The 27834-nt window shown below is 43.7% G+C and overlaps 3 protein-coding genes across 3 annotated transcripts; 2 read left to right on the forward strand and 1 right to left on the reverse strand.

Annotated features, from left to right (window-relative positions):
- Positions 1-446: 446 nt before the first annotated feature.
- LOC1278353 (uncharacterized) lies at positions 447-1175 on the forward strand. Its single transcript, XM_001689009.2, has 2 exons — positions 447-620; positions 819-1175. Exons 1-2 carry the CDS (start codon positions 574-576, stop codon positions 937-939), a joined length of 168 nt encoding a protein of 55 aa, XP_001689061.2. The 5' UTR covers positions 447-573; the 3' UTR covers positions 940-1175.
- On the reverse strand, positions 495-3195 carry LOC1278345 (zinc finger protein 317). The gene is made up of 4 exons (XM_317816.4): positions 2995-3195; positions 2163-2911; positions 1348-2088; positions 495-1276 (listed from the first exon to the last, which is right to left on the reverse strand). The coding sequence occupies exons 1-4, from the start codon at positions 3139-3141 to the stop codon at positions 1234-1236; spliced, it is 1680 nt and encodes a 559-aa protein (XP_317816.4). The 5' UTR covers positions 3142-3195; the 3' UTR covers positions 495-1233.
- Positions 3196-4593: 1398 nt separating this feature from the next.
- LOC1278342 (E3 ubiquitin-protein ligase SH3RF3) lies at positions 4594-27549 on the forward strand. The gene is made up of 10 exons (XM_061656671.1): positions 4594-6043; positions 20701-20809; positions 20886-21318; positions 21446-21793; positions 22129-22721; positions 22825-22946; positions 23024-23619; positions 23702-23944; positions 24604-24885; positions 24965-27549. Exons 1-10 carry the CDS (start codon positions 5930-5932, stop codon positions 25134-25136), a joined length of 3012 nt encoding a protein of 1003 aa, XP_061512655.1. The 5' UTR covers positions 4594-5929; the 3' UTR covers positions 25137-27549.
- Positions 27550-27834: the final 285 nt, after the last annotated feature.

Consider the following 27834-nt stretch of genomic DNA (forward strand, 5'->3'; position numbering starts at 1 on the left):
TGTTTAAATAAAGTACAAAAGTTCCAAACATAACAGGACGGGTATCTGCACGGTCAAATTCCTATCATACTTATAGCTTGAGTCCTTTAGACCCCTTCGCTTGGTGCATTGGTGTCGCTTGGATAGACTCTAGTGTATCAAATTGAAGGATTTTTTGAGGTTATCATAATTTCAGGACACTTTATTGGCTCTTTCCTACGAGAAATGTACTCTATATAACGAGAACTGGACTCTACGGCACCCTTTTTGGGGAGGCTCATCCGAAATCTAATAGGGATATCCAATTTGTCATCGAGCATCACTTCGGTCAGCTCAGAATCGGTCGCATTTGCTGCTTGGGAAGTTGATCGAACTGGTATAATGTTCGAATCGCAACGAAAACTCGACTCGGAAAGAACTGCACCTTGGGCCGTAAACACGTTGTTCGACCTTGACATTTTTGGTTGACAGCAGCCGTGGCTGTCAAGTTGGTGCCAAGGATTTCTGTCGTACCATTTCTTCCGCGATTGCAGCAGGCGCCCTTCGGATAAATTTGCGCAAATTCTCCAAAAAGCGTAATCTACAGCCCTCAAGATGAGACTGCCGATGGGACGTAAACAAGCCGAACAGGCCGCTCAGTGGTAGGTAACGGTGCCGCTTAACTCGGGTAGGCTGTGAAAATCTGTGCATCCTTGGGTGGCGCGTTATGTAAGCTTGTGTTTTCGTGTGCTCCTCCATACCGTCGAAGGGCGAAAGACATCCTAGAGACTATTCCCTTCGTTGCACTGTACTTGCAGTTGCACTAATTTCACTTTTCCGTTTTCCTAATGCCTCCGTAGGGCCTCTTCTGCCGCCGCTTACGGAGCTGCTGCGGCGCTGGTTGGATGCTACCTGACCGACTGGAAGGTGATCGTGTCGTACATCCCCTTCTACGGCGGCAAATTCGACAAGAAGGAATAGGCACGGTCAGACTCGCATCGCGGCTAGCTTTAAATTCGGTTATAGCAAAATTCTCGCTCAGTGGACACATCGAGAGGAGAGTATCCGGAATGAGGCTGCAGGGCGTGCTTGCACGTCAAGGAGAGGGTGAAACCATCCACTGGCCCCCTCGCACAGTACAATGCCAACAAATTTGCAGTTCAATAAGAGTTCACTGCTGAGCAAAAAACAATACCAAAATCGGCTTCTAACGGTTATCCAAGTCTTGTTACCGTTTTTATTCTTCCATACACACAGCTTTTGAGAACCGTGACCTTACTGTCTCTGCAGTTTTAATTTTAGCCTGATGCGATGGGCGCTGTAAAGGAGAAACGAGTCAGAAACCGTTACCATTTCAAAACGGGCTGCATTTTTCACAAGTGATCTTACCTTTCCTCCTGCTCCTTTTTTCGCCTTTCCAGTTCCAACTCGTTCGGATGCATCCGCTTCCGGTGGCAGTAGTAGTTGCTTTTCGACGTGAACTTTCGCGAGCAGAACTCGCACGAATACTTCTGCCCCTGCCGGTGCTGTGCCAGATGCTCCCGCAGGTTGCTCTTTACCTTGAACGACTTCCCACAGGTAGGACAAACGAACGGTTTCTCGTCCGTGTGCTGCACCCGGCGATGGTTCTGCAGGCTCTGCACGTTGATGGTGGTGTAGTCGCACTGGTCGCAGGCATGCCGCACCTGGGAGTGCTGCAGCATGTGCTTCCGCAGGCAGAGCTTGTTCTTTAGCCACTTTCCGCAATGCTCACACTGCACCTGATGCAGCACCTTCGGCTGGTGCGTGGTCAGGTGGTAGTTTAGGTTGCTTTTCGAGATGAACTTTTTGCCGCACGTGTCGCACATCACACAGTTGCTGGTGCCGTCCGTCCTGTGCGACAGGGCAATGTGCTCCGCCAGCTTGTCCCCGGAGCGGAACGCCCGCCCGCAGCTGTGGCACAGATGGTACGCACACTTGCCCTCGTTCTCTTCCCGATGGGTCGAGGCGTGTATGAGCAGTGCGCTAACGTAGCTGAAGCGCCTTGGGCAGAGATCGCACTTGAGCGGTCGCTCCTCCTCCGGCAGGTGGTTCTGCATGTGCGCCTTCAGTATGCGTGGCGTGGTCATCATCTTCTTGCATATTGGACATCTAACGAGAGAAAGGGAAGATTCAAATTGGGAATTGTTCGGCTAATAATGCGCCTCACGATCGGCCAAACTTACTCAAACGCTTCCGGTTGCACATGTTTTGCCATGTGCATGGCCATCTGCGATTTCTTTTCAATCGTACGTCCGCAACAGTTCACAAAACCCTCCCGACCGTGAGCTGCCCGGTGATGGGCGAACAGTTCCCCGATCGTGGCCCAGTTCCGCTGGTGGCAGAGCTCACACGCCAGTCCGTAGTACGCGGCAAGACATTTCTCCAGCTCCTCGCCATGCACAATCATCCTGCCGTCCTTGATCATCGGTGGAAAGTCGTAATCGTTCACCCGGACGAGAATGCCAGCTTCTTCGTCCGTGGTGCTGACGATGGTCGTCGCACCGTCGCCGATTGGGTCTTTTTCCTCTCGCAGCTCATCCCTCTCGGCCGTTGTTCGTTCGTCGGAATCATCATCGAGCGGGAGCAGATCATAGACCAGATTTTCCTCTTCCGAGACCGTATCTTCGCAGGGCGCTTCAATGATTTCGATCAGTTCCTCTCCCTCCCCCTCGTCGTACATGGCTGTGGCCTGCTTCGTTTTCTGTGCCTCATCGTACGACGGTGGATCTGCCGAGTCCTTCCGGAAGTCATAGGTTTCATCGATTTCGACCGGCGGTTCTGCTACGCTTACGATAAAGGTTATTTCTCCCCGTTCACCGTACACCAGAACGGATTGATTCCGTTCCACCCGGCGGACGAACGAATCGATGTACTCCACCGTGTCCCAGCACTTGAGGCAGATGTGTTTGGGCAGCGTTTCATCCTCTTTGACCTGCAAACAAAATTGGTGAAATTTTAAAATGAACGACCAAACAAGGCGGTTTCTTCGAGCGCGGGGGGATTTGCAGCTTTTACCGTGAGTTTTAAGTGTTCGCGAAGCTTTCGGCACATCTCCGCCTCACGGCCCCGTTTACCGAATATTGAAATCAGTAAATCGGCCGTATGCAGGCAGAGCCGACATTGCAAGCTTTCCGGTGCTCCGGAGGGAGGAGATTCTTCCATTTTTATGATTAGGAATCGACCACTAGCTAAATCATCTTTTGAAGCTTTATTTTTTTTTAAGGTGTTTGTTTACGTTTGCTGCCGTTGACATCAGCACACCCGTTCAGCAAAATAGTTGACGTTCAGTTGGTATAGGTTCGGAAATGCAAAAAAAAACTTAACGAATGTTTATTAATGCTTGTTTTTTAATTGGAGGAATTTCAACGATAAAGGACTTGTTTTTGGGTTGCAAATGAAGAAAGGATAATTTAAATACACATTTGAAGGAAATGTAAATGATAATACAAATCATTCACTATATTCACTATATTTTGGGAAAAACAGGAACAATGGCTGCTTTGTTTGCTTGATTCAAGAAAACAGTAATGTGGAACGTTAAGGAAAGATAAACACCAGCTTAACGGAAAGATTCTTTTCTTTTTCTTTGGCACTATACCATTTGTCGGCGAAGGCCTGCCTGTACCCACTAGTGGGCTTCGCTTTCAGTGACTTAATTAAGTCGTACGAGTTGACGACTGTACCACCAGACCGGCAGAAACCGCGATATTCCAGTTTTTTAAATGTTCTGCCTAACATACTACGATTAAAAAAATATAGAGCGTTTCTACATACACCGAGAATGCAGCTGAGAAAATAACTGACAGCATGCTAAGACAGCGACTGACAGCATTTTCGGTGAGAGAATTCTCCTCGGCATGCAAAGAACGATGGAGCTGAGAAAAATTGAATTAGCAGTTTATAGCGATCGATCAATTATAATTTGCATTTTTGCCGTCTAATAATCGTAGATATATTATTAAAAAGTAAAAGAAACTTTTTTTATTTCATTTTAGCGATTAAAATGGATTTTTTGAACATCATTTTAAAAGTCTCATCTCGGCGCTTTTCAGAGCTTCTACACACACCAGCGTGAGAAACCGGTTGTCAATTCTCTCACAGCCATCTCTCAGCTGCATTCTCGGTGTATGTAGAAACGCTCTCATACGAAGATGTGGTATCCTGCATGAGAATTTTTTAAATATTTTTTTCTCAAGACGTTCAAGATGTGGAAACTCACCCGGCGCTCTAACACCAATCGAACACGACATCGAACAAGAAATGTATGGGATTTGACATGTTCGATTGGTGCCAGAGCGTCGCCTCAGTGATTTATTTAAAAAAAAAAACTTTTGTTAAGTATGTTTTGCTAGTCGGGGAGAGGGCAACTTGACAGCATGACAGGACAGAAATGGATAAACAAAACATAAAAAAAATTCTACAATTAAAGCATATTTTATAACACGTTTAGTTTATGATTCAGTATTTAGCTTGTTTTAAAACGCAATTCATGCAATTTCGAATGGTTAAAAACCGCTCCATTCTATCAACCCAACATGGCTGGTCTGCATAACCATTGGCGCAACCTGGCTTACTGTCAAGCGTCCGCGAACGGCTGTCAGATTAAAAAGCCAGCTCAAAAAAGATTTTCAAAGTAAAAAAATACGCACAGCGAAGCGCACACGTCGCTCTCCCGGCTGCGCTGCGACGAAAGCGTCCAAGAACTGTTCCCGACCAATTGCTGCTTGTGTGTGTGTGTTTTTTTTGGTGGCCCCAGTGCAAGCTCGACACAGTGAAACAGCGTTGAAAGTGGTGCAAAGTGCAATATCGAGAAAAATTAATCTAGAAAAAAACGAACTTAAAACAAGATGCTAACGAGCTCTTGCTAAGGAAAGCGTTCGGTTCGCTGTTGCACCGTTTGTAGGCGTTTTTTTGCTTAGTGTGTGTGTGTGTGTGAAGATGCAGGGAATGTTGCCGTGCATCTTGGTTTTTGTACATAATAAGAAGGAAAATGTGTAATTCACCTATTATCCAATAAGAAAAAGCGTTAAAAATCATCCTTCTTAAGAGGTCCCCACCTCCAGTAAGAACGGACAAGTGTATGTGGGTCGCGTGTCCCCCCCTGATCATCAACGGCAGCAGCAGCATCGCCGTCATCATCAGCATAATGCACATTCCAGGGTAATTATGCGAAGGAAAAGCCCCCGCTCGGAGCTCTCGAACGCAGCGCGCAACGGATCGGTCGTGGAAGTGCCAGCACGATGATGGGGTAAACAACAGTTCACACAACAACCCTCGGTGCCCCGTTTACGCAAATAAAGCTGTCCCGTGGAATGTCTCTGTGCGGGAAAAGAGAGTGAGAGAGAAAGAGGCCACTGTGAATGGGAAAGAGGCAAGAGGTGTTTTCCATGCCTATGCAATAAGAATCAATACACAAGACGGGACGGGGGCGTGCAAGAAAGAGGGAATGATTAAATGTGCAATAAAGTGATAGGAGATAACTAAATAAAAAACGGGGCAAAGCAATGCAAGCAAAGCCTACTCGAGGTGGCCCTTTAACCATCTAAGCTGTCTGTGTTTGTGTGTGTGTGTGTAGGTGGGCCTGGGAAGTGTTTCCCACTGTGAAGGTCGCCTTTCAAGTGTGTGTGTTAGTGTGTGTCTTGAAAAAACAAGGAGGCTGTGTCCGAAAGTACACACCAAAAAAAAGGTGAATCCTTAGTTTTTGGAAAGGGTCAAAGAAGAAGAAGCAGAAACCCCAAAAAAGCCTTTTGAGTGTTCTGTTCCGAAGAATTTCCAAGTGTCCTCGCTAGTTATGCACGTCTAGAGTGCGTTCTGCGTGTGTTGGTGGTGGTGGTGGTGATAGGAAAAGCAACACAGCACAAAAAAGGGATCGGAAAAGAAGTGCCGTGTGCCGTGTACGTCCGTTGTGTGTGCGTGAAAGGCCGGAGAAAGGAAGGGTACGGGCCGCAACATGGACGAACGGTTGCTGAACGATCTGCTGGAATGTTCCGTCTGTCTGGAACGGTTGGATTCCTCCTCGAAGGTGCTGCCCTGCCAGCACACCTTCTGCCGGAAGTGTCTCGAGGTAGGTAGCTTCCTTCCACAAACTTTCTTCCCTTCCCCTTTCTTTAGAAGCTCGTGTATTCTTGAAAAAGGGGCCGCTGTGGATGGCAGAACGCTGCAAGAAAAGCTGGCTTGCTAAATGTGCCGGTCTAAGCTTTTCGAAGGTTCTCCAGGGGTTGCCAGGGGTTTGATGAGATATTTGAAAAAGCTTTTTCACGTCCCCACTGTCAGAAACAAAACGGAAAGCTAAAATAGCAAAAAAAAAAGTACAAAAAATGTAATAATTTGTAACAAAAAAATTGGCAATTTAGGGGAAAGCGGGGCAAAATGAGCTTTTCGAGCCGTTTAGTGTTTGTTTTTCTGAATTTTCCTCAACACACAACTATTCGTATATTATTATATGTCTCCACTCAAAAAATCTCAAAATAATCTGAAAACAACGCAATTATATGAAAAAAATTGTAACATAAAAGTTGATGTTTATGATGCGATGCTATTTTGACACGCGGGGCTAAATGTAAACAAAACGAGAAACGTCGAGATACACTGGGGTAATATGGGTAACAACGAGTTCGGCAAAATGTCACTGTCAATGTCATTAAAAAAATCTGACTAAAACAAAATCTATGTCAGGGTCACGTACTCAATTGTGATAATCAGAGGTGATACTCAAAACGATTGGTGTGACCAGTGCTGCAAAATGTCACTGTCAATGGTAAAAAATTCTGACTGAAACAAAATCCATGTCAGATTCACGTACTCAACTGTGATGATCAGAGGTGATACTCAAAACTGTTGGTGTGACCAACACTTGCTTGGTGACATTTTAATAACCAACGTTCGGTCAGTCGCTTTGTCATGACTTTTTTTTTACTGTGAGCAGTTCTGCAAAATATCACTGACATGGTCATGACAAATTCTGACTGAATTTCAACGAATTCTACAAAAACGCTTCTCATTCCGATTCTGATACTAGCAGACGATTTCGGACTATTCCAACTAAGACAATCTACATGCTTTCCTCTTCTGCCCTACGAAGCAGACAAAGTCAGCGCATTCTGATTTCGTTGCATGGGACCACTCGCAAGCGTGTCATGACCATCGCGATCATCACCGTCAGACAAAATATCACGACCAAGTGATTAACCAAAAATTCGTTTAAAAAATATCACCCGTCCGATCATATCAGTTATCTGAGTATTTTTAACCTCCCATCATCACAATTGAGTACGCGACGCAGACATGGATTTTTTTTTCAGTCATGAATTTTCTTGATAATGTTAGTGATCAGCACATGTTTGGAAAGCTTGGTCGGCGTGATAATTGAGAGGGCATTCAGCTCTGCTTTGTCAGTCAGAATATCAGGATTGGCACAAGTACTCAAATGTCATCTTCGGCATATCATGAAGCGCTTTTAATGATTATCAGTATTGATACTCACTGAAAGCGTGATGGTCTTTGTTTTCGGCAGTCACCATTGCATGATGCTCACGACATTTTGCAGCACTGGGTGTGACCAATGCATGATTTGTGACATTTTTGAAACCATGGCTTGGTCAGTCACTATGTCATGACTTTTTTTTTACTGTGATCAGTTTCACTGATATAGTCATGACAAATGCTTGCCGTGTAATATTGTCGAAATAAAGGATGATCATGTTGTCCCTTTTACCCCTGTACAAAAAAGCTTGACGAACCCTCTCAAAACACACTTGCTCGGATTAGGATTTTCCAAATTTTTTGTTTTTTGCGCTTTTATTTGGAAGTGGGGGGACGCTTTTGGATGGATCAGGTTTAAATCGTGGCGCGATAATGAGCGATACAAAGCCGGGGCTTAGGGATAAAGTTTCAGGAGGGCGGCCCACCCGGGATCATCTCCAAACCAAGCAGGCCGCGTGATTTGCGTACATAAATGTGTGACAGCACCGTCACACAACCACACATGGGGAGGGGATGATGTTACTTGGATGCTTGCTTTACCCCCCTTAAAAGTCTGTTTGCAGCAGTGGAGAAAAGCAAGTAAAAGGAGGACCCGCGCGACGTATTTGCACGCGTGTGCGGTGATGGAAGGGCAGAGGCTCATTTGCGATGCTGGAATTTTGATGTATATCTCCGGGTTTTGATACCAAACCGGCACTCAACCGCCCTCCCCCCTTGGGAAAGGTCGTCTTAACCGGGCGAGTGTACCGGAGCCTGAGAAATCTTGCCCGGCGGACCGCAAAAGAACCAGCAAGAGCTGAGAAAGAATCTTCACCACACAGGCACTGGCGCGCGTTCGCACACACACACAAACAAACAAAAGAAGGCGAGTCGCGGAAAAGCACATTACCATCGCAACCAAACCCCCTGCTTTCCCCCCCACTTTTATTTAAACCGCTCCCTCTTCCCTTTGCATTACTCATTGCGCTTGCTTGCGCCGTTCGCCATCCTCCATCGCTTCTCATCTGCCGCTGTTCCTCCTTCTGTATGATGGGCGATCGGTCACGCACACATACAGACACACTGAAGATCTCTTAAGAGGGCTGTGGAGGGGAGGGCACCACCCTCCCAGCCTTTACTAAAAGTACCAACACGATCGTCGTGATGTTGCTGTTTTTGCTTAGCTCTCTTTTTTGTGAATGGGCATTTCATTTTAATAATACCTGCGGCCGCCTTACCGAAGCTCCTCGTTTGACCCCCGTCCTTTGCCCACTGGCATCTTCACAGCCCCATCTTCGTTCCTTGGTATTTTGGACTTGGTGTGGCCTGTTCGTCCGAAAGAAAAACAAAAAAGTTCTTACCTTTTTTGGAGTAGAAGGAGGAGAAGGAGAAGGAGAGTGAGAAAGAGAAGCGACGATATTTTACCTTCCCTCTTTCAGCGTTGGTTGGAAACAAAATAGCCTTGCGCCCGGAAGTGGAATTTTTGATCGGCTTCCCTCTTTTCCCCCCGAAGAGAAGCCCCTCGAAGGGAAGATACGAATCGGCTTTTACCAATAATTGTAGGCGATCACTGATGTGTGTGTGTGTGTGTAGCTGTGTTTTTAGTTTGCAAAGAATAGCCTGTAATGTTTTCGGGAGAGTGGAGTTGGGAGTGATAATGATTTTCCATCGCCAATGCCGGCACAAAACTCTTTGGGATGCTCTTAAGACGAGATTGCTGCGATGGCGGCTCCCCAGAAGATGGATGGAAAGAATGATTATTATGAAGTCGATGTGAGAAATCAAAGCGCAAGGATTTGAACGGGGGCCGTTTCGTTTCCGTTCCGCAACTTTCCAACTGCTGCTCGCTGCGGCTCTTTTGCTTGATTGATTGGAGCTCTTGTGTTTGGGAGGGGGAAGGCGGGAAGGAAGCGAAATCATAAAGTTCTAAAAATATCATCTCCCTTTGCGGGGGCTCTCCGGGCAGCAACTTAACTTTGTAGCTAGCTGCTGTGTTTGTTAAACACTTTCATCCTGTAATGTGCTTATGTTTGCTTGCGTGCGTGTGTCTGTGTGTGCTTATGAGAGAATGAGCTTTCGTTCTGTTCGCCACGGCCAGCCAGGATTTCCTTCCTAGAATTCGGATACTTTAATTCTTCTATTTGAAGAGCCACACGCCTCCATTTTAAACGCAAATACTTTTAATGCTTCTCTTATGAACTGCTTTTGCTTCAGCATGTTCGAGTGCGCTTCTTGTTCAATAGATATAGTGACCGACTGATTGCCGACTGAGCAAACCCATGTTTGTTGGAATTAAGTCAATCAATAGGGGGCTTTTACGATATCAGGCAGCTGTTTTATATGGAGTGTGACACCTGGCGGCTGAAATAAAGCCCTGTCAACGCTCCATACGCTCATGAACAATTGATTTTTTTTTCTTCTGAAGGATACATATTGTGCAAAGAAAGGTTAAAAATTGTGTGGATCGCTTTTTTGAAGTTTGATAAAACAACTATCACTCATTCCAAAAATAATAAAAGAAAACAAAACTAACTAAAAATGCATCTTTGCTGAAATCCAACATGGCGCACCGGAACTGTCAAATTGAAACTACGCGGGTGATGTTAATTGTTCGACCGACAGGCTGAAATTTCAGCTTATTGGCTGGAAGTAGCAAACGGGTGTATATTTAGTGTGTTTAGCCATCTGGAAGGTGAAGTTCAGCTAAGCAGTTCTTCTTCGTGAAGGTGACAATTATCCTATACTCGTGCAGGTATCAAATCAAGGTTCACTTCATGAGGTGTAATGTGGTATACAAAATGCAATTAGCAAGATTCATAATCTTACAGCATTTTTCAAGTCAGTTTCAAACATAAACGTTGTTATTTACCGCATGCACATGTTACTACATATCGATCTGATATTTAATTTCCATAACATTAATTTTCAATTGCTTCAGCATGATTTTCAACACTTCAACGAGCTTCAGTTTTTTCTCCGAGGTTTGTTCCCGAATCTTATCACCCGTTGACAGGAGAAGTGTTGAAAATCATGCTGAAGACATAAAAAAATATTATGGGGTTTTCCAAGTCACTTTCGAATGTGCACATCATTACAGAGTTTTCCAAGTCAGTTTCGAATGCAAAGGTTGTTACAGCTTCGAATTGATTTTTTAACAACATTATTTGGAGTTGTTTTCGTGTGGGATTCAGCTGTACACATGATAAGCCAAATAAATCCTGCTGCGGAGCCATAATTAAACATGATAAGTTAATAAGATTGACGAACATATTTTGAGGTATTTACAGCGGCACCCACAGTCTGATGACAGCTCCACAGTACGCTTGCAAAATTCCCCTAATCGATTGCAAAATTCTCCTAATTGATTGCAACACTCCCCTATATGATTGCAAATCTCCACAGCTTTCTTGCAATATTCCCCTACCGATTTGCAACATTCCCCTAAGTGATTGAACTATTCTCCTATATGATTAGAAACCCTGTATTCATCACATTAAAGCTAATCCACATCAATCGGATAAATCGTTTCCATCATCTTAATTTTTAATTTCTGCTGTATGATTTTTTACACGTCTCGAGCTGAATTGAGGTCTTGAAAGTTGTTTGTTATGTGTTTAAAATCATGTGTATAAATTTAAATTTCATTATTACGCAAATTACAGGTGTGGAAAAACATCTTGGAGGCGACGAATAATTGCGTGCACATTCGAAAGTGATTTGGAAAATTCTGTATTGTTGTTCTACATTTAAAAACTAATTTACTGGGTTTTCCAAGTTACTTTCGAATGTGATCATTGTTTTTCGCCACATGCAAGAAGTTATTCCACATCACTCCGATATTTCATTTTCATCATAATCATTTTCAATTTCTTCAGCATGATTTTCAACACAACTTGTAAAGAAAAAGAAAACGACGCCTAAACGAATGAGCCAGAACCACTTCTACTGGAAGATCCAAATAATTATAATCTTTTTATGAACTACCAAACGGAGGAAAAAGCGAGTTTTTTTTGTTTGTTTTCGAAAATATGTTGAATTCGTTTGCACGAGCAAAACAAATCTTGGTTGGAATTTGAATACAATGAATTTCTTCCTGAAGACAGGCATTATTTGTTCTATGACATTTTATTTTGTGTTCTTTGTGTCATCTTTTATACAAGATTTGTTAAAAGATTGAATTTTTTAACTCATTCGAATCGTTGCAGTGTACAAAGTGTTGAAAATAATGCAGAAGAAATTAAAAATTACTATGATGCAAATGAATGATCAGATCGATGTAGAATAACATTTTTCACAATGCGGAGAATGACAATGTTTACATTCGAAACGGAGATGGAAACCCCTGTAACTTAAAAATACAAATTGTTATTTAACCAGTAACAACTTCGTTGACGTAATTGTATTTTCCAATGAATTACTTGTTGGATTTTACATTATAATCTACAGTATATTTCTCTTATTTGTCATTTAATTTCTAATGTGAATTACAATGGAAAAGAGAATTGTTTCAATTTATAAGCTCACTCACTCATCAATTCATCTATCGTTGGAATCGTTTCAACAAACATTTTGTAACCATTTTGGCGAACGTTTTACAAAATAGCTCTCCCCTCTCCTTTCCCTATCAACTCTCCTCCCTGCATTCCCTTCTCACCCTACCTCATCGTCTGAATATTGATTTATTTTATTTTTATTCTTCCAAATTCGCCTGCGCGCGCGCTCGCTCCTCGTTCCGCACATTCCATTTTATTCCAATCGAATGATTCAATCAAACTTTGTTTCGCACGGTTCACGTTTCGCACCTTTCCGGTTGGTGGCTCCCGGGCAGTGGGACCGAGGAAAGGGATTTCCCTCCCCGTTTTATCTATGCATGTCACACAGAAACCGGCGTCTGCCAAAAATAAAACAAAAATTGCCTGTCTGCCTGCCTGCCCTGGTGAAGCGCTGGGAAGACATTTCGGTGGTCCTAATCTCATATCCACTTCCAAATCCGGTCCCTGATCCGTGCGGCGTCCACCTGTTGCTGTTGTTACCCGCACCGTCGTGCTCTCGGTGTAAAGTGGTTCTGCACTGGAAGCAAGGCTGTTGTTGAAGTTTTTTTTTTATTTTATTTTTTTAAATATATTTCCTCATCTTTTGTGAGCCGAGCTACAGGCGGACCTGTTACGCTTCTAACCACCGTACAAATACTCACACATTCTTGCTTGGAAGACGCCCTCTGGCCAGCCCCCTGCCCGTGGAATGCTGTCGCCTCGGTGGTGTTTTCTGCCGTGTTTAGTTTGGGTCTCTGTTTGCCTATGAATAATGCTAATTGGGGAGGTATATTTTACAGCGGTGAAACGGTCAAGAGATGATGAGGACCGCTCTCTTAGCGGCAGCAAGGGCAGGGTAGAAAAAAGGAAGTGTAAAACGGTCTTAGCCTTACCGCACACATTTAACATGCACTTGAGAAAATTGCTTCGAAAACGAGAAATAATGGAAGCGAGCGAGCGAGCGTGCGTTTGTGGTGTTGTGACCGTTGTCTCGATTGCTGCAGGTTGCTCCAGAAAAAAAGTGATCCTCCCGGGCAGTTCCAGTTTTGCAGCAGGAGTATCGGTGGCGGGTTTGGGCATCAGGTTGCTGTGTGCCTTCGTTTCGATAATTGCAACGACTGGCACTCTCTCTCGCTCACCTCCATTGTTCACATGCCCATCTAATTGTTGGCCAATAATCATTTTGGTTACGACTGAATTGCTCGCTAAACGCGGCATCAATTTTAGGAGCGCTCGGGGGAGGTTTTCGGGAGTCCTGGGCGGATGTGCTGGGCGCCGCAGAAGTTGCGACATTACGTCATGTGGCTTGAGTGAAAACGTAGAAAAATAAAAACTTTTCGGTATTTTTTTTGTTTTCAATTTTTTTTGTAAAGGTCACGAAGAAAAGGGCAAATCCTTGGCCGGTTTAGGTATTGTTGGTCCTTTTTTTAAGCCTGCCATGGAGGTTAAAAGGTCAACGATTTTAAATGATGCAATTTATTCATGAAGCTTAATGGGAAGGGGTTGGTTTTCTCTGTTTTGTTTGCATAAACGAAAGAAAGACTCTCTTTAGCACACACAAAAAATACACACACAAAAACCAATCAATCTTCAAGAAGGTAGTCTTACCTGATACCTGAGGAAAGGGTTTTCAACAAATGAACATTTCAACAAAGGCCCATTTGATGGTTTCAGCTGGAAAGCCTGAATCAGTGGAAATATTCATCAACCCGAAGTATGTTTATATTAGACATGGGAAAAATGAATCAGAACTGAATGATTCAATCCAATCTTTACACTGAGTGAACGAGTACCGCACCGCCAGATAAATGTAAATGATTCTTCCGCACGCTAGCGGTGCGGTATTGATTCTCCGTGCGGACGCTCTCCCTGTCGACTATGAAAGTGTGCGATACATCTCCGCACGCTAGCGGTGCGGTATTGATTCTTTGTGCGGACGCTCTCCCTATCGACTATGAAAGTGTGCGATACATCTCCGCACGCTAGCGGTGCGGTATTGATTCTCCGTGCGGACGCTCTCCCTATCGACTATGAAAGTGTGCGATACATCTCCGCACGCTAGCGGTGCGGTATCGATTATCCGTGCGGAAACTCTCCCAGAAATATACCGATCATGACAGTGTGCAACAAACCACCGCACGCGGTGCGGAGTTCATTCTCCTACTCAGAAAATCAGCATGCTTTCTCGATCTGATAGTGTGTTGACTAGAACGAGAAAGCTTCTGTTATCTTCTTTCCCGTGTCTTCTTTCCCGTTCCGCAAAATAGCGATACACTCTCGCTCTAGTAGTTTTTTTTCACCAAACCGAAACTGCAGGTAATTTTACATATGTTAGAAGCACCCCATGTCGGCTTTGAATTTATGAAAAAGATTCTCCTCATGGACTATAGTTAACCACAGTTTTTTTTAAACTGTACGATTAATTGAATGAGTCTTATGAATCCGTGGTCTTGAACGGCGATAAATTTACATTTTTATAAAAAATACTTTAAACGAGTAGAACACAAAATTAATAATGATATAAGACAATTAAACAAATCGTGATAAATTTAAAGTTTAGTTGAGCATTAAAACAACTTTGATTTCCTTTTTCTCTGCTTGTAAATCTAACTATATAAAAATAAAAAAATAAAATAGGGTGTACATTCTTGCAGCATAAAATCGATATTTAAAAACATACTGCATCTCGGGCGTGCGAAAGAATCACCGCACGCGTTCAGTTCATTGCACTGAGCGAAATGGACCGCACCTGATCTTTAAAAAGAATCATTTTTCCCATGACTAGTTTATATCCCAAAACTAACTAACTAACTAGTTTTTTCGAGTCTGGTAACACTGATGTCATGACAGATCTGGGAGATAGTATTATTATCCCGCTGACCGAATATGGTGTAGTGTATGCGCTTGAAGAACGCTGGCAAATATTGCGCCATTACGAACGGTCGGCAAATATTGCATCAATCTCAAAGATTCATGAATTTCCAAAGATTCGTGATCCTCAAAGATTCATGAATCTCCAAAGGGTCATGAATCACAAAGACTCAAACAGAAGAATTTCAAAAGATTCATATATCTCGAAAGATACATGAATGTGTAAGGATTCATACATCTCCAATGATAGAGCTTGATCATAAAGCTTAAGCTTCTCATTATTCTTCTTCTTGGTGTAACAACATACGTGGCTACCCTGTACAGGCTTTCAAGACTTCTTGGCAAGTACCACGCAGCTGGATAGTTTGTTATGCATCGGGAAGACGGTCCTTGCGAGGCTTGAACCCACAACGGGCATGTCTTTGGGAAGGATCGGGCATATTCAATATTTTGAAAATCATACATCTCTAAAGATTCATGAATTCCAGGAGATATATGAATTTTAATGGATTTATGACTCTTTAAGATTCATGAATCTTTGAAGATTTATAATTCGAGATTCGTAAATCCTTGGAGATTCATAAATCTTTGGATATACATGAATCCTTTGAGATATATCCTTGGATATGAATCTTTAAAGGTTCATGAATCGAGACTCGAATCACTCATTACTGAAGATTCACATGAATGGATCCCAAGGAAAGATTCATGAAACTCTGATTAATGATACTGAGAACTCATACTCAATCGATGAATTGTCAATCCATTAGTGTGGATTTTGGACGAAAGGCATCAGTGGGCTATTTTTCTTGGAAAGTGAAACAAGTGAGACGGATACAGTCAATTGTGAGTGATACAGAGCCATGTTAGGAGCATTTTTGTTTGCTACAATTGAATATGAGGACCTAGATGCTACGCAGACCTTGTTACAATCGATATTTGTGCGCTCAGATTTTTAAGATCGAATTATTTGTCGAAATTGGCCGATGTCGTTTGGTCAGCAAGGAGCTACGATTTGACACCGTTGGATTATTATTTGTGAAGAGCCGTTAAAGATAAGTGTTACCTCAACAGACCAGAGATAATTGAAGCTTTAAAAAACAAAATTCACTATACCATAGCCGAGATAGGACTGCACACAGTTCAAAATGTACTCAAACATTGGAGCGACGGTATTGGGTCGTGACAGCCATGCGGATGAAATCATATTCCATTACTTCCCGGAAGAATTAAGCTGTCAAATTTCATAAATAGTTAGTAAAAAGCTCTTGTAGTTTTCATTTTGTAATGTAATGTGCTCTTGTAATGTACAATATTTAAGATATTTCTCAACAGTTTTCTTCCACTTAAGCAACGCCGGATGACTGTATATCTCCTGTAGGGAAACTATTCTATTTAGTTATGAGCTGTGCTCAGAGAAACCTTTATAAGCAATAAATGTGTTATCATATTTGTAGTACGACCTATCGATTGTTTTAAACGTCCTTAGCGCAAAGATCGCTGTTTAGAAGAAAAACAAATCCTATCAATTATGAAGCTGCCAAGCCGCCCCGCGTCTGCAGCCTAGTAAGTTTCCAACCGATCCGAGTCGGTGGTGGTACGCCTTGGTGATGTCTTTCTGTTGTGCTTCAAGCAGAAAAAGGAACAGAAAAGGAACAGTAAACCCCCTCTGCGCGCGAGGAACAAGATTAAACCTGTTCGTCCTAACACTGTTCGAGATGAAATGGTTGGAACTTCTAAACGTCATCAAACCGGTTTCCCTCTGCGCAACAAACAGCAATCCACGTGCATCGTCCGCTGTGGGGCGTACTGTGGGAAAGTCGTTTCTACAGGCTTGGTTTCCGAGGCTCTGGGGCTGCTGCCCTCCAAGAAGTGGTTTGGCAAATTTCGCGCATTTGCTTATCGAAGTGAATGCGAAGGTCTTTTTCCTTCTGGCGACTGGTTCACATGATTCATCCGGCTTCGCGCCGCGCTGTGTGTGTGTGTGTGTTTTGGTTATTTCTTCTTTGGATGCCTTTTTTTCGTGTGCTGCTGCCGACACACCATACCGTTCGTACCGGGGTTGCATCACTCCATAAAACGGGGCTGGCTTTTTTTAGCACATGTCGTCAGCTAATATGAAGCGCATCCGTTTGTGTTTGCTGTGAGAGCCACACAGCAATATTCTTTTTAGAAAGGATTAATTAAATGTCGTTCATATTTGCTCGTTTTATTCGTGCGCTAAATGAAGTGCGCTAAACTCTCCACCGCGCAACCATTGCACTGACACGTTTATTTGCATTTATGGAGCACACAACAACAACAGCAGTATCGCAGCCGCCAGCACTCGAATCTCGACCTCCGCTTTACTATAGTTTCGAACCGGATTTTGCTTCGTTATGCGCGGGGCGCAACTTGGGCGATTTTTTGCACCAGCCCTGTTGTCTCGCCGCTGTGTTGGTGTATCTATGCTCTGCTTGCGCACACACAGCTTCTGCTGCTTATCCTTGCGCCTTATGCAATGATGATGTGGTGTGGCCTCTCTGCTGCTGGACGCAGACACATATACACACACATACCACAAGCCACAATTCTCCAACATTCTTTTCCCAGGCGATGGGCGGAGGCGGCTGCGGTGTGCATAAGTTCCACCGCTGGGAGGAGGCCGATGGTGTAGAGAAGTCGACTGTAAGAAAGCGGGAGCGAAGAATCGAACTCCTCGTGGTGCCCATGCTGCTCCACCTTCACACACAGGCGTTCGCTTTAAGCTCAGGTCGCTAAGACACGCTAAGAAAATGGCAAATGGCAGCTGTGACAGTACCGCCGTCGTCGCCCTCCGCCGGCCACCCACGGGCAGAGTTGTGCAGTGCATTGTATTGAGCACGGTGGTGCGGTTTTGTGGCTCGCGTCTCTCACCGTCCAGATCTCGGGCAAAGGAAGCAGTGGCAGCCACAGTGGGATAAATAAATTGCCACATCGATTGGAAACAGTTTCCCTCCAGTACGTGGAAATGAAGGATCGCATGGTTGTTTTAGGAGAGTTTTAATTCGATGAAAAAAAATTCGAGTTTGAATTTAAACATTAAAACGATACATATTTCATGTATACACAACTCAAAAGCCCGTATCCTCGTATTGGGATGTAACGGTTGAGTCTACTTTTGTCTAGTCTGATGAGACACCAATCGTGCCTATACAAGGATTTCCAAGTCATTTTCAAATTTGCACATCATTATTCACCACCTCCAAGATGTTTTTCAACAGCTGTCAAATGGTGTGTTTGTGTCATAATAAAATTGCAGTTCTTACACATGATTTTCATCACACCACAAAGAACTGTCAAACTCAATCCGGCTTGAGTCGTGTTGAAAATCATGTGGATGAGCTGAAACATTACTTGGAAGCAAGTACAACATTTGACAGCAGTTGAAAAACATCTCCCAAGCAATGCAAAATGTTATTGATATTGGAAAATGACTCGAAAACCCCTATAAAATCACTCTTTACAAGAGATCCAAAATATGTACCATTATAGTAATAAATTTCTCTCCTACTGATTAGATTTTAATATGAAGTATTGATACATTACACTCTAGTACGGTATACGCAGTAAAAACTGGTGAGAAGAGAATTCTAGGTTCCATATATGTATTTGTTAACCAATTCTACTTCAAAAGTAAAATTTAAAATATTTTCAAATGTTCCTTACCTTGAAAGAGCAATGTAATTTTACATAATTTAATATAATATAGAGTGAGAGTGAGTGAGAGTGAGAATATAGAGTAGATAAAAAAAAATTAGAATAATCGCGAATAAATGCTGCTGTGTAAAATTGCACTAGCAGATAAGCATCATTCATACTGATTAGCAGCGGCCATGCGTATCAAAATAGTTTGTTTAGTAAATAAAAATATTTACCATTTTTTATAATTGGACGCTAATTGTACGGCTATCATAAAGTAATGATTCCGAGATAATTAACTAGCTATATTTGACGCGGTTTGCTTAGTAATTAATCATCAGCGAATGACCGAAAGAAGGAAGCCTTTTTTTTACAAACGTATAAAAAATTGCATCGTGTAAGATGGGTTTTGAAAATCGCTCTAATTCCCCTCCCTGCGCGTGCTAATTCATTAACATTAAATCTTGGTAAATATATCATATCAAATCGGCGTTTAAAACGATTGATACACATTGTAAACACAGGTCGATTGCGTTATATAAAACCGTGTATAGAACCGCTGTACTAGACAGAAGCGTCACGGTGCCTTGGCAGAGTCATTGGACCAATGCACTGCAGATCGTGGGTTCGAATCTTATCATGATCAAATTATTGAAATTGAGGCAAAGACAGAAAAATGTGATTATAAAAAACTTTATCGTAATTACAGCGTAATTAAAACGTTAATTTAATCAATTCTATATGTGCGCTTTTTGCGTGCAGCACATAATCAACTTGGCAGTACATATTTTAGTTATTTTATGAACTACAAAAAAGGAATCATTGCCGGATGCTCTTCACTTTGCTTACAATTAAATATTCGCAATGAAAGCATGATAGAGAAGAAAAAAAATAACAATTGTTTTTTTTCTTTATATTTTGATTATGTTTCATCATGAAACGTGAAAACCCTTCATGATTATTCTGCACACCGTTAAAGAGTGGAAATTCTTAATCGGTTCATCTTTTGCCCAAGCTGTATGAGCCTTTTTTTGCAATATTTAAATGTAATTACCGAAGTAATTATTTCCATCAGGGTCACAAACTTAAGAAAAGTGTTTTAAACACACAAAAAACCTTTTCAGTGACTATAATAAAGTAACATTTCAACGGCCAAAAGCAACGTCATTTGCGTTGTTTTTTTGCTACCGCAAGAATTTGCATTTGAAATAGGGTCCCGGTGTATCCAAAGCAGTCCGTTTCAACGTTTAGTTCCAGCTTAATGTCACGATTAATAGAGAGCGACTGTGTGTTGTCTTGCACGCGCTGTAGAGTGTGTTTCTGTTTGCACGCTTTGCATTGGGCGTAAAAAACGTGTTACCTTTCGGCACCACAACAACATCGAAAGCAACACATTTTGTTGCGGAAACACACCATGCTGCTGTTACTGCTGTTCCCAAGCGTCCCCAAAACACATGGCATTCGTTGCACGGTTGCACGGAAACACGGCACAGAGCCGCGGTGCACTGTACGATTTGCACACTAAGTAAAAGAAAGCAAACGTCTACCTCTTCCCCACTCTTGTAGAGGTTTGTGTGATGGGCGTCTCTCTGTTCTTAGCAAACAAAAAGAGCGGTTCCGCTCTCCTCACCACTCTCAAGCAACACGGGCAAGATTAAACCACCCCGGAAACGGAGTGTGATGATGGCGTTACAGACTCGGTGCTTGAAAGATTACACACCGTTATGGCATAATCGCTTTCCTAGGATGCTATTTTTAAACCCGAACCCGCCCACCTACGGGAAGCTCTTCAAGTTTATCAAAAGAAATAATTCAATGTGGACAATTAACCAACAACGTGTGGTATGTGTTTCGCAAGACTGAAAATTGGGATCGGTTTTCATTTTCGATCAATCGATAAAAAATGAATCGTAAAATGTTTCTCCAAAAATTAACCAATAAAAGGTTGTTTTATTGATTTTTGAGTACTGCCTATCGTCACACTTATCGCATCCTGTTGCGCATGGTGTGAAGTGGACGACTTTAGTCGGTTATCGTTTAATTGTCTTCTATCCCCGTCCGAAAGATAACCGGCCATGTGTGTAAGCTGTCTGTTGTCTTATCGTACAACAGCATTTCTCCAGCACTTCTACCGCCTCTCTTTACTTGCCCAGCCTACTTACTTACCGCTTTTTTACTCCCTTTTCTCTCTGTACAGGAAATCGTTGCCAGCCACCAAGAACTACGATGTCCCGAGTGTCGCGTCCTGGTCGAGGTGCGAATCGACGAGCTGCCCCCGAATGTCCTGCTGATGCGAATACTGGAAGGTATGTTGCCCCGCACGCAACCCTCTCGATTATGAAGTCACTCACCAAAACGCATACCCATTCCCTTCCCTTGCAGGCATGAAGACGGCGGAACTGAACAGCCAGAACACGAGCCAGACGACCAACGGCAGCGGCAAACCCACGTGCAATCGCAATCAATCACATGGCGCCGCACCAACGTCGAACGCAAATGCGGTCAACTATCAGCAGCAGCAGCAGCAGCACCATCAACACCACCACCAGCAGCAACATCCATCATCGGGGGGCGTGCATGGTGCTAAAATAGGCAAATCGTCCAACGGGCAGGGTACGGCCGACGGCCAATTGCAGCAACACCCGCACCATCCATCGCATCCGCAGCAGCAGCAGCATCATCAACATCCGCATCAGCCACTGTCGCGTATTATTGCGTCGAGCGGCGTCACTGGCACGGGCCCGAATGCATCGCTCGATCTGTCGAAAATCCCACACGCCAAAGCGTTTTACGATTTTTCCTCCAGCGAGACAAGGTAGCGAAACAGTTTGTGTGGGCTTTGTTCACACTGTGGAATGTGGCTTTTGTAAAGGCGATTGGACATTATAACGGCCACGGCGATACTCACACGGGTTGCTTGCTTTTCTCTCTTTACTTTCCAGCGATATAAGCTTCCGCAAGGGTGACATTATTATACTGCGGAAGAAAATCGACCACAACTGGTGCGTGGGAGAGGTGAACGGGAAGGAGGGTGCGGTGCCGCTGAACCACATCAAGGTGATCGTGCCGCTGCCGTTCCCGCAGTGCAAGGCGCTGTACGATTTTCGCATGGGCCCGACCGAGGAGGAGGGCTGCCTGACGTTCAAGAAGGGCGCCCTGATACACGTGCTGCGGCGCGTCGACCAGAACTGGGCGGAGGGCCGAATCGGGGACAAGATTGGCATCTTTCCGATCTCGTTCGTCGAGATGAACGGGCTGGCGAAGCATATGATGGACACGGCACTGAAGCAGTAAGTGGTCGAAGGGTCGTTAGGGAGTCTATTATCGATTTATAGGGTTTTCCAGCAGTTCTCATAGCTGTGGGACACTTTATTAACACTTTCTTTCGTGAAATGAACTTAATGTAATGGGAATTGTACTCTGTAGCACCCTTGTTGGATAAATCCAATAGGAATTTCCAACGAGCCTGTCCAGAAAGGATACCATCGATTCCAATTTCCAACAAATGTTCACTTCACTATAGGAAAGAGTCAAGGGAGTGTCTCACTACTATGAGAACCCCTGGAAACCCCTGTATATCCTCTCGAATTGCTAATCAAATTTTGTTTTTGTTTTTTTTTTTCAGCATATTGAACAACTCGAATCGAACCGTACCACCGACACCGTTCGATCTAAATGCCAGTAGTGCCACCAGCAGCAGCGACACGAGCTCCAGCGTAACGACCAGCCCCAACTCTTCCACCAGCACGACCAGCTCCAACTCGAGCACCGCGCCCAGCAGCCCGACGGCTCACTTCCTGCAGCAGCAGTCGCAGCCCGCCGCGGCGGCCGGCAGCAAGCAGCACCAGTCGAAGCGCTCCGATCCGGCCAATCGGGAAAAGCGTCACTCCCTCACCACGTCCGGGCTGTCGACGACGGCGACCGGTGGACCGTTGCAGCCGAGCCAGGCCGCACCGCACCGACATTCGACGGAAATGTTAAACACCGAAGCTGCTGCTGCTGCCGGAGATACAAAACCTACCCGCCAATCGATTGATGCGACGACGGCGGCTGCGGCAGCGCCAACGACGTCCTCGGCCACTGCCACGGCCTACCAGAAGTGTAACGCGACAAAAGCTAGTCAAATGTACCAGCAGCATCCGCAGCTGCCGACGATGTACGTTGCGCTCTACCCGTACAAGCCGCAGAAACCGGACGAGCTCGAGCTGAAGAAAGGAGGTGAGTTGTGTGTTGAAATTGGTTTTCGTTAGCACTTTTCATCCGCCCCTGTCAAAGTTGTATTGATTTGAGCGTTTGTTTTTTTTTTTCATTTCCGTTGCAGCCGTCTACTATGTCACGGAACGGTGCCAGGATGGTTGGTTTAAGGGTACAAACTGGCAGAAGAAGTCGGGCGTTTTCCCCGGCAATTATGTTGCCATCCACAAAGGACGTGATGGTGCTTCGGTAGGTTATGTTTTTATGCGCAAGAAGAATGTGTTTTGTTATTAAATTAATGCTATTTTTCCCATACTTTCCGCTAGTCTGCAACGCGCAACGCGAATGCCCACTCCTCCGGCAAGACGAGCAACATCTCCAGCCCGCAGCAGGCAGCCGGTGGTGGTGCATCGTCCGCCCTGAACGGTTCCAACGGTGCCATGAGCAGTCCATCCAACGGTGGATCGGCCTCTCCCCAACAACCGCTGCAGCTGCCCGAGCTGCCGCCACGTAATACAACAATCCCACAGCAGCAGCAGCAGGGCATGAAGTATATTGATTCCATCTTCGGTCGTCAAGGTTCGCTGGACGGTGGTGGCCCGGGTTCACCCAATAACGAACAGCAGCAACCGGCTGCAGGGCAGGAGGCCACCACGACACCGCCGGCAGCGGGCGGCGGAAAGGTAAAGAAGGACTCGTCGGCGGTCAGTTTGATGAAGCGGCTGACCAACATGAAGCGTTCGAAATCGCCTACCGGTGGCTGTTCGGGCGGTACGGCCAATCCGGCGTACACGAGCGACAGCTCGCTGTTCGAAGAGATGGCCGGGGCGGCGGATGCGGCAATGCTCGCGTCCGGCGTTGGCTCAGCAGCACAGCTGGCCAAGCCACACTTTAAACAGATCGCCAATCCAGTGCACGTGAGGTAATTAAATAAGCAAAACAAAGTATTACTTTTTGTGTGGTTTGTAAGGAGGTTTAAAGAATATTTTAAATTTTAATTGCAGGTCGGGCTCCTGTCCAAGTCAGCTGCTTCAGAATTTACCGATGGATTTGATGTTGAATGGGGCGGGTGTAACACACTCTTCCCAGCAGCAGCAGCAGCAGCAGCAGCAGCATCCCCATCAACAGCAACAACATCATCATCAACAGAATCATCCCGCTCTGGCAGGAGTGCGCGGTGAAAACGTTCCAATGATGTATGGTTCCCAGCGTATAAAACCGCACAAAGAGCGACCATCGATGCACGGGTAAGCGGTTATACAGGGGGTTTCTCGCAGTCACTTTCGAATTTAAACATTGTTTTTCACCCTGTGCAAGAAGTTATTCCCCAGCACTCTAATATTTCATTTTCATCATACAGGGTTTTCCGAGTCAATTTGAAATGTCTACAATATATTTTTTATTTACTGCCAAATGTTTTTCGATAGCTGTCAAATGTTGTGTTTGTATCACAATAATGTTTCAGTTCTTCCACATGATTTTCAACACATCTCAAGCAGGATTGAGCTTGACAGTTTTTAATTTAAAATTTACAATAGATTGACTTTGAAAGTTCTTCGTGATGTGTTGAAAATCTTGTGTAAAAATTAAAATATCATTATGAAGCAAATACACCATTTTACAGCTGTTGAAAAACATCTTGGAGGCGGTGAATAATTATGTGCACTTGCGCAAGTAACCTGGAAAACCCTGTAATAATTTTTAATATCTTCAGCATGATTTTCGTGAACGTTGAAGTGTTGAAAATCATACTGAAGAAATCGAAAATTAATATTATGAAAATGAAATATCAGATCGATGTGTAATAAAATTTTCCACGCGGTGAATAACAATTTTTACATTCGAAACTGGTCTGTATCGATTCACAAGAAAATAATAAATTAAAATACCAATTTCACTCATGCAGGTTCAAATATGGCGATCATACCGTGGTGACGGCCATGCCCAAACACATCGCGCATGAAGCGCCCGCCTCAACGTCCTCCTCCCATATGGTCGCGAAGCAGCAGCAACAGTCCCACATCTACCACCGGAAGTCCCAAAGCCTGGACGCGTCCGCAATCATCTCGCAGCTCGGCCCATCGCAGCACACGTCCGCCACTGCAAACGTGGTCCCAACAGTGGCCGCTAATGGAACACCTTCCAAAACATCCTCCAAGTCGTCCCATTCGCAAACCGTTCGGGAGAGGTTAGTTTGGAGGAGAAAACTTGCCCGAATAATTTGCAATTAACACCTAATGTCCCCTAATCCGTTTCCTCCCACTTAGATTCAAATGCATCGTGCCGTACCCACCGAACAGTGAGTACGAGCTGGAGCTGCGCGTCGGCGACATTGTGATGGTGCACAAAAAGCGTGATAACGGATGGTACAAAGGAACGCACGCGCGGTCGGGCAAGACGGGCCTATTCCCAGCGTCGTTCGTCGAGCCGGACATCTGATACGGTGCGGACAAGCACTACGGTGCCGTCCGGCAAGTACAACAGCAGCAACTGTGGAACAACTAAAGTGCAACACATGTACCTTCGAGGATGGTTCGAGAAACCCCCTGAATTGCTTTTCCTGAACTTTCCTTTCGGACCCGTTGGTTTGGTGAAATGAAAATGGTTGAATTATATTTAGGTGCTTGTTTGCTGAGAGAATTGTCCGGACCACCTTAGAAAAGATGATATTGTCGATCGCGAAATGAAACAAAGAACTGAGTTGAGTGTGAGCGAAGCGCATATTCCAGTACGCGGTACTCTCTACGCAATAGTAGCATTTAATAGAACAGTATTGTGTTATACTTATACACCGGTCGTCGGTTACGATCTTCCAATGAACTCCTCATATATGCATGACTGTTACATTTTACTGTTGATCGGTGCGTGAAGATCGGTTAGTCTAAAATCGTTTGATATCTTGATGGTAAATTGAATCTCTCTCTCTCTCTCCGCCCCTTTCTTTATGCTAAACTAAACTCCCGTCATGACCCAGCGATCGGCGATATAATAGGTGCTTTTTTTACATTCGTTTCCCTCCCATCCAATGCAATTTTTATGTGTGAGTAATTTCTTTCGACGGTGCTGAGATGTTTTACAATTAGTTTTTCATAGTTTTTCACGCTAGGTGTAAGCAAATTTAAAGATTATTTACGCTATATTATTAGTTCGCCATACATCTTAAACGAGACTTTATTGTTTCTGTTAACAAACAAAAAAACTTTAATCCGTATACTATTATGCTAACAATTTTAACTGAATAGTTTTATCTCTTTTTTTAAATTGCATATTGCAGCGGGAAGGTGGTGCAGAATCACCCTGTGTTTCTTTTAGCTATTAAATACTCAGCTCAATATACTATCAAACAGGCATGATGCGGTAATATCTATCAAATAGATTGTAATCGCTTTCGGCAAAACGCAACAGCCATGGGCGCAAAGAAAGGGATAATTGTACAGATTTATTAGGAGGAAAAAACAAACAAACAAAAAAGGATACCTTTATTTCGGCAACTTTCCCCGTACTCTAAAACACTATCGACAACTACTTCTTGTTCGTTATCTGTGAAAGTGTGTGATTGAATTTTAGCATATTTTAAATTGTACAAAAAGCAGGAGCAAAATCCAACAACAAAAGATACTAAAAACTGTTTTCTCGCATGAGAGTGGTGGGGGATGAGATAGAGGACAAAAGTAAAACACCCCAAAATAGTTTGATATGTTTGTGCGCTGTGCTGGAAAATGCAAACAAGCTCAGTTTAGGCGTAAAAAAAGCGAAATAAGGCACGGAATTACGGTTAAAAATTACGTGCAGCTGAAGGGAGCAGCATAAAAGAACACTGTTAGGAAAATTGTATATGTGTGTAGTGTTTGGGTACTACCTTTGTTATGTTGAAACAAAACGTAAAGGAAAATGAACGCTGGTGTCTAATACTATTGATGAGGAATAGAAGCAGAAGAAGAAGAAGAAGAAATCACGCACATATATTTAGTTTAGCAAACTCTACTAGCCATAGTGTTGAGGGAAGAATCTTCGATAAAAATGGAAGGCGTCGCAAGCACAAATACTGGATACGGATTTATAACAACAACAGAGGATGACAGACACTAGTCTAAAAAAAAAACAAATCGAGCAAATCGTTACATGTTGATGTTACTGATTAGATAACTTACATCTCACGTCGTTTTCGATCATTTTGATAGAGACAAATGAATGTCTGTGTGCGTGCGTGTGTGTGTGTCTGTGAGAGAGTGCAGCGTTCCTTCGCCATGTAATACAGGTTAAAAAAGAAACAGAGATAGAGATCTTATCTTAGAACACCAAAATTCGTCACAATTTTGGACAAAAACAACTCACAACCAACTCCATCCATCCCGTCGTTTAATGCGGCCATTTATATAGGTACTGACTGTGCATGATTGGCGGTAGAAAAGGAAGCGGTGAGAGATAGTAGCAATGTAAACGATATTGGACTGATTTTGTTTCTTTAAGGAAATGGAAAAGAGAGAAAAAATAAGCGCCTCCCAATGTGTTTAGTCCTATGGCACACTTACAGCGATGGCGGGTTGTGTGTGTGTGTAAGTGTGTACCTAAATTAGACAGATTCGTAACACCCGCTACGTACTATTTGTCAGTGGAATATACAAGGTATAGCTAATAGATCTGATCGACAAATGCGCAATAGAAAAATGATTCGAGAGACTAAAGGGTATCGTTTGTATCTGTATCTGTCTGTCTGTGTCCAATCTGTGTGTATGTATGTGTGTGTACGTGTGCATGTATTTTCTTGGACAGAACAAAACATACCACAGAGTATTAGTGTGGTAATTTAGGTGAAATAAAACGAGCAACAAATTCGAAAATAAGGGTAGAAGTATGTATTGTATTATTGTGCCGTTATCATGCATACGGATGACTTTTTGGAAATCATGACGATTTAGAAGAATTGTGGATTTAACTATTAAATATCACTGAAATGAAATTTTACTCCAATTTTAATATCACTTCTTAATTTGGCCCAGTTTCAGGGTTATGCAAGATAAACTGTTATTCGGGTCAGTTTCTAATGTGAACGGCCATATTCAACAATCGCGCGAAGTTTTTATTGAACAGTCCAGCTGTCACAAATAATGACAGCTGTTGAAAAACATCTTGCATG

Source organism: Anopheles gambiae, chromosome 3 (genome assembly GCF_943734735.2).
Source record: "Anopheles gambiae chromosome 3, idAnoGambNW_F1_1, whole genome shotgun sequence".
Classification (NCBI taxonomy): domain Eukaryota; kingdom Metazoa; phylum Arthropoda; class Insecta; order Diptera; family Culicidae; genus Anopheles; species Anopheles gambiae.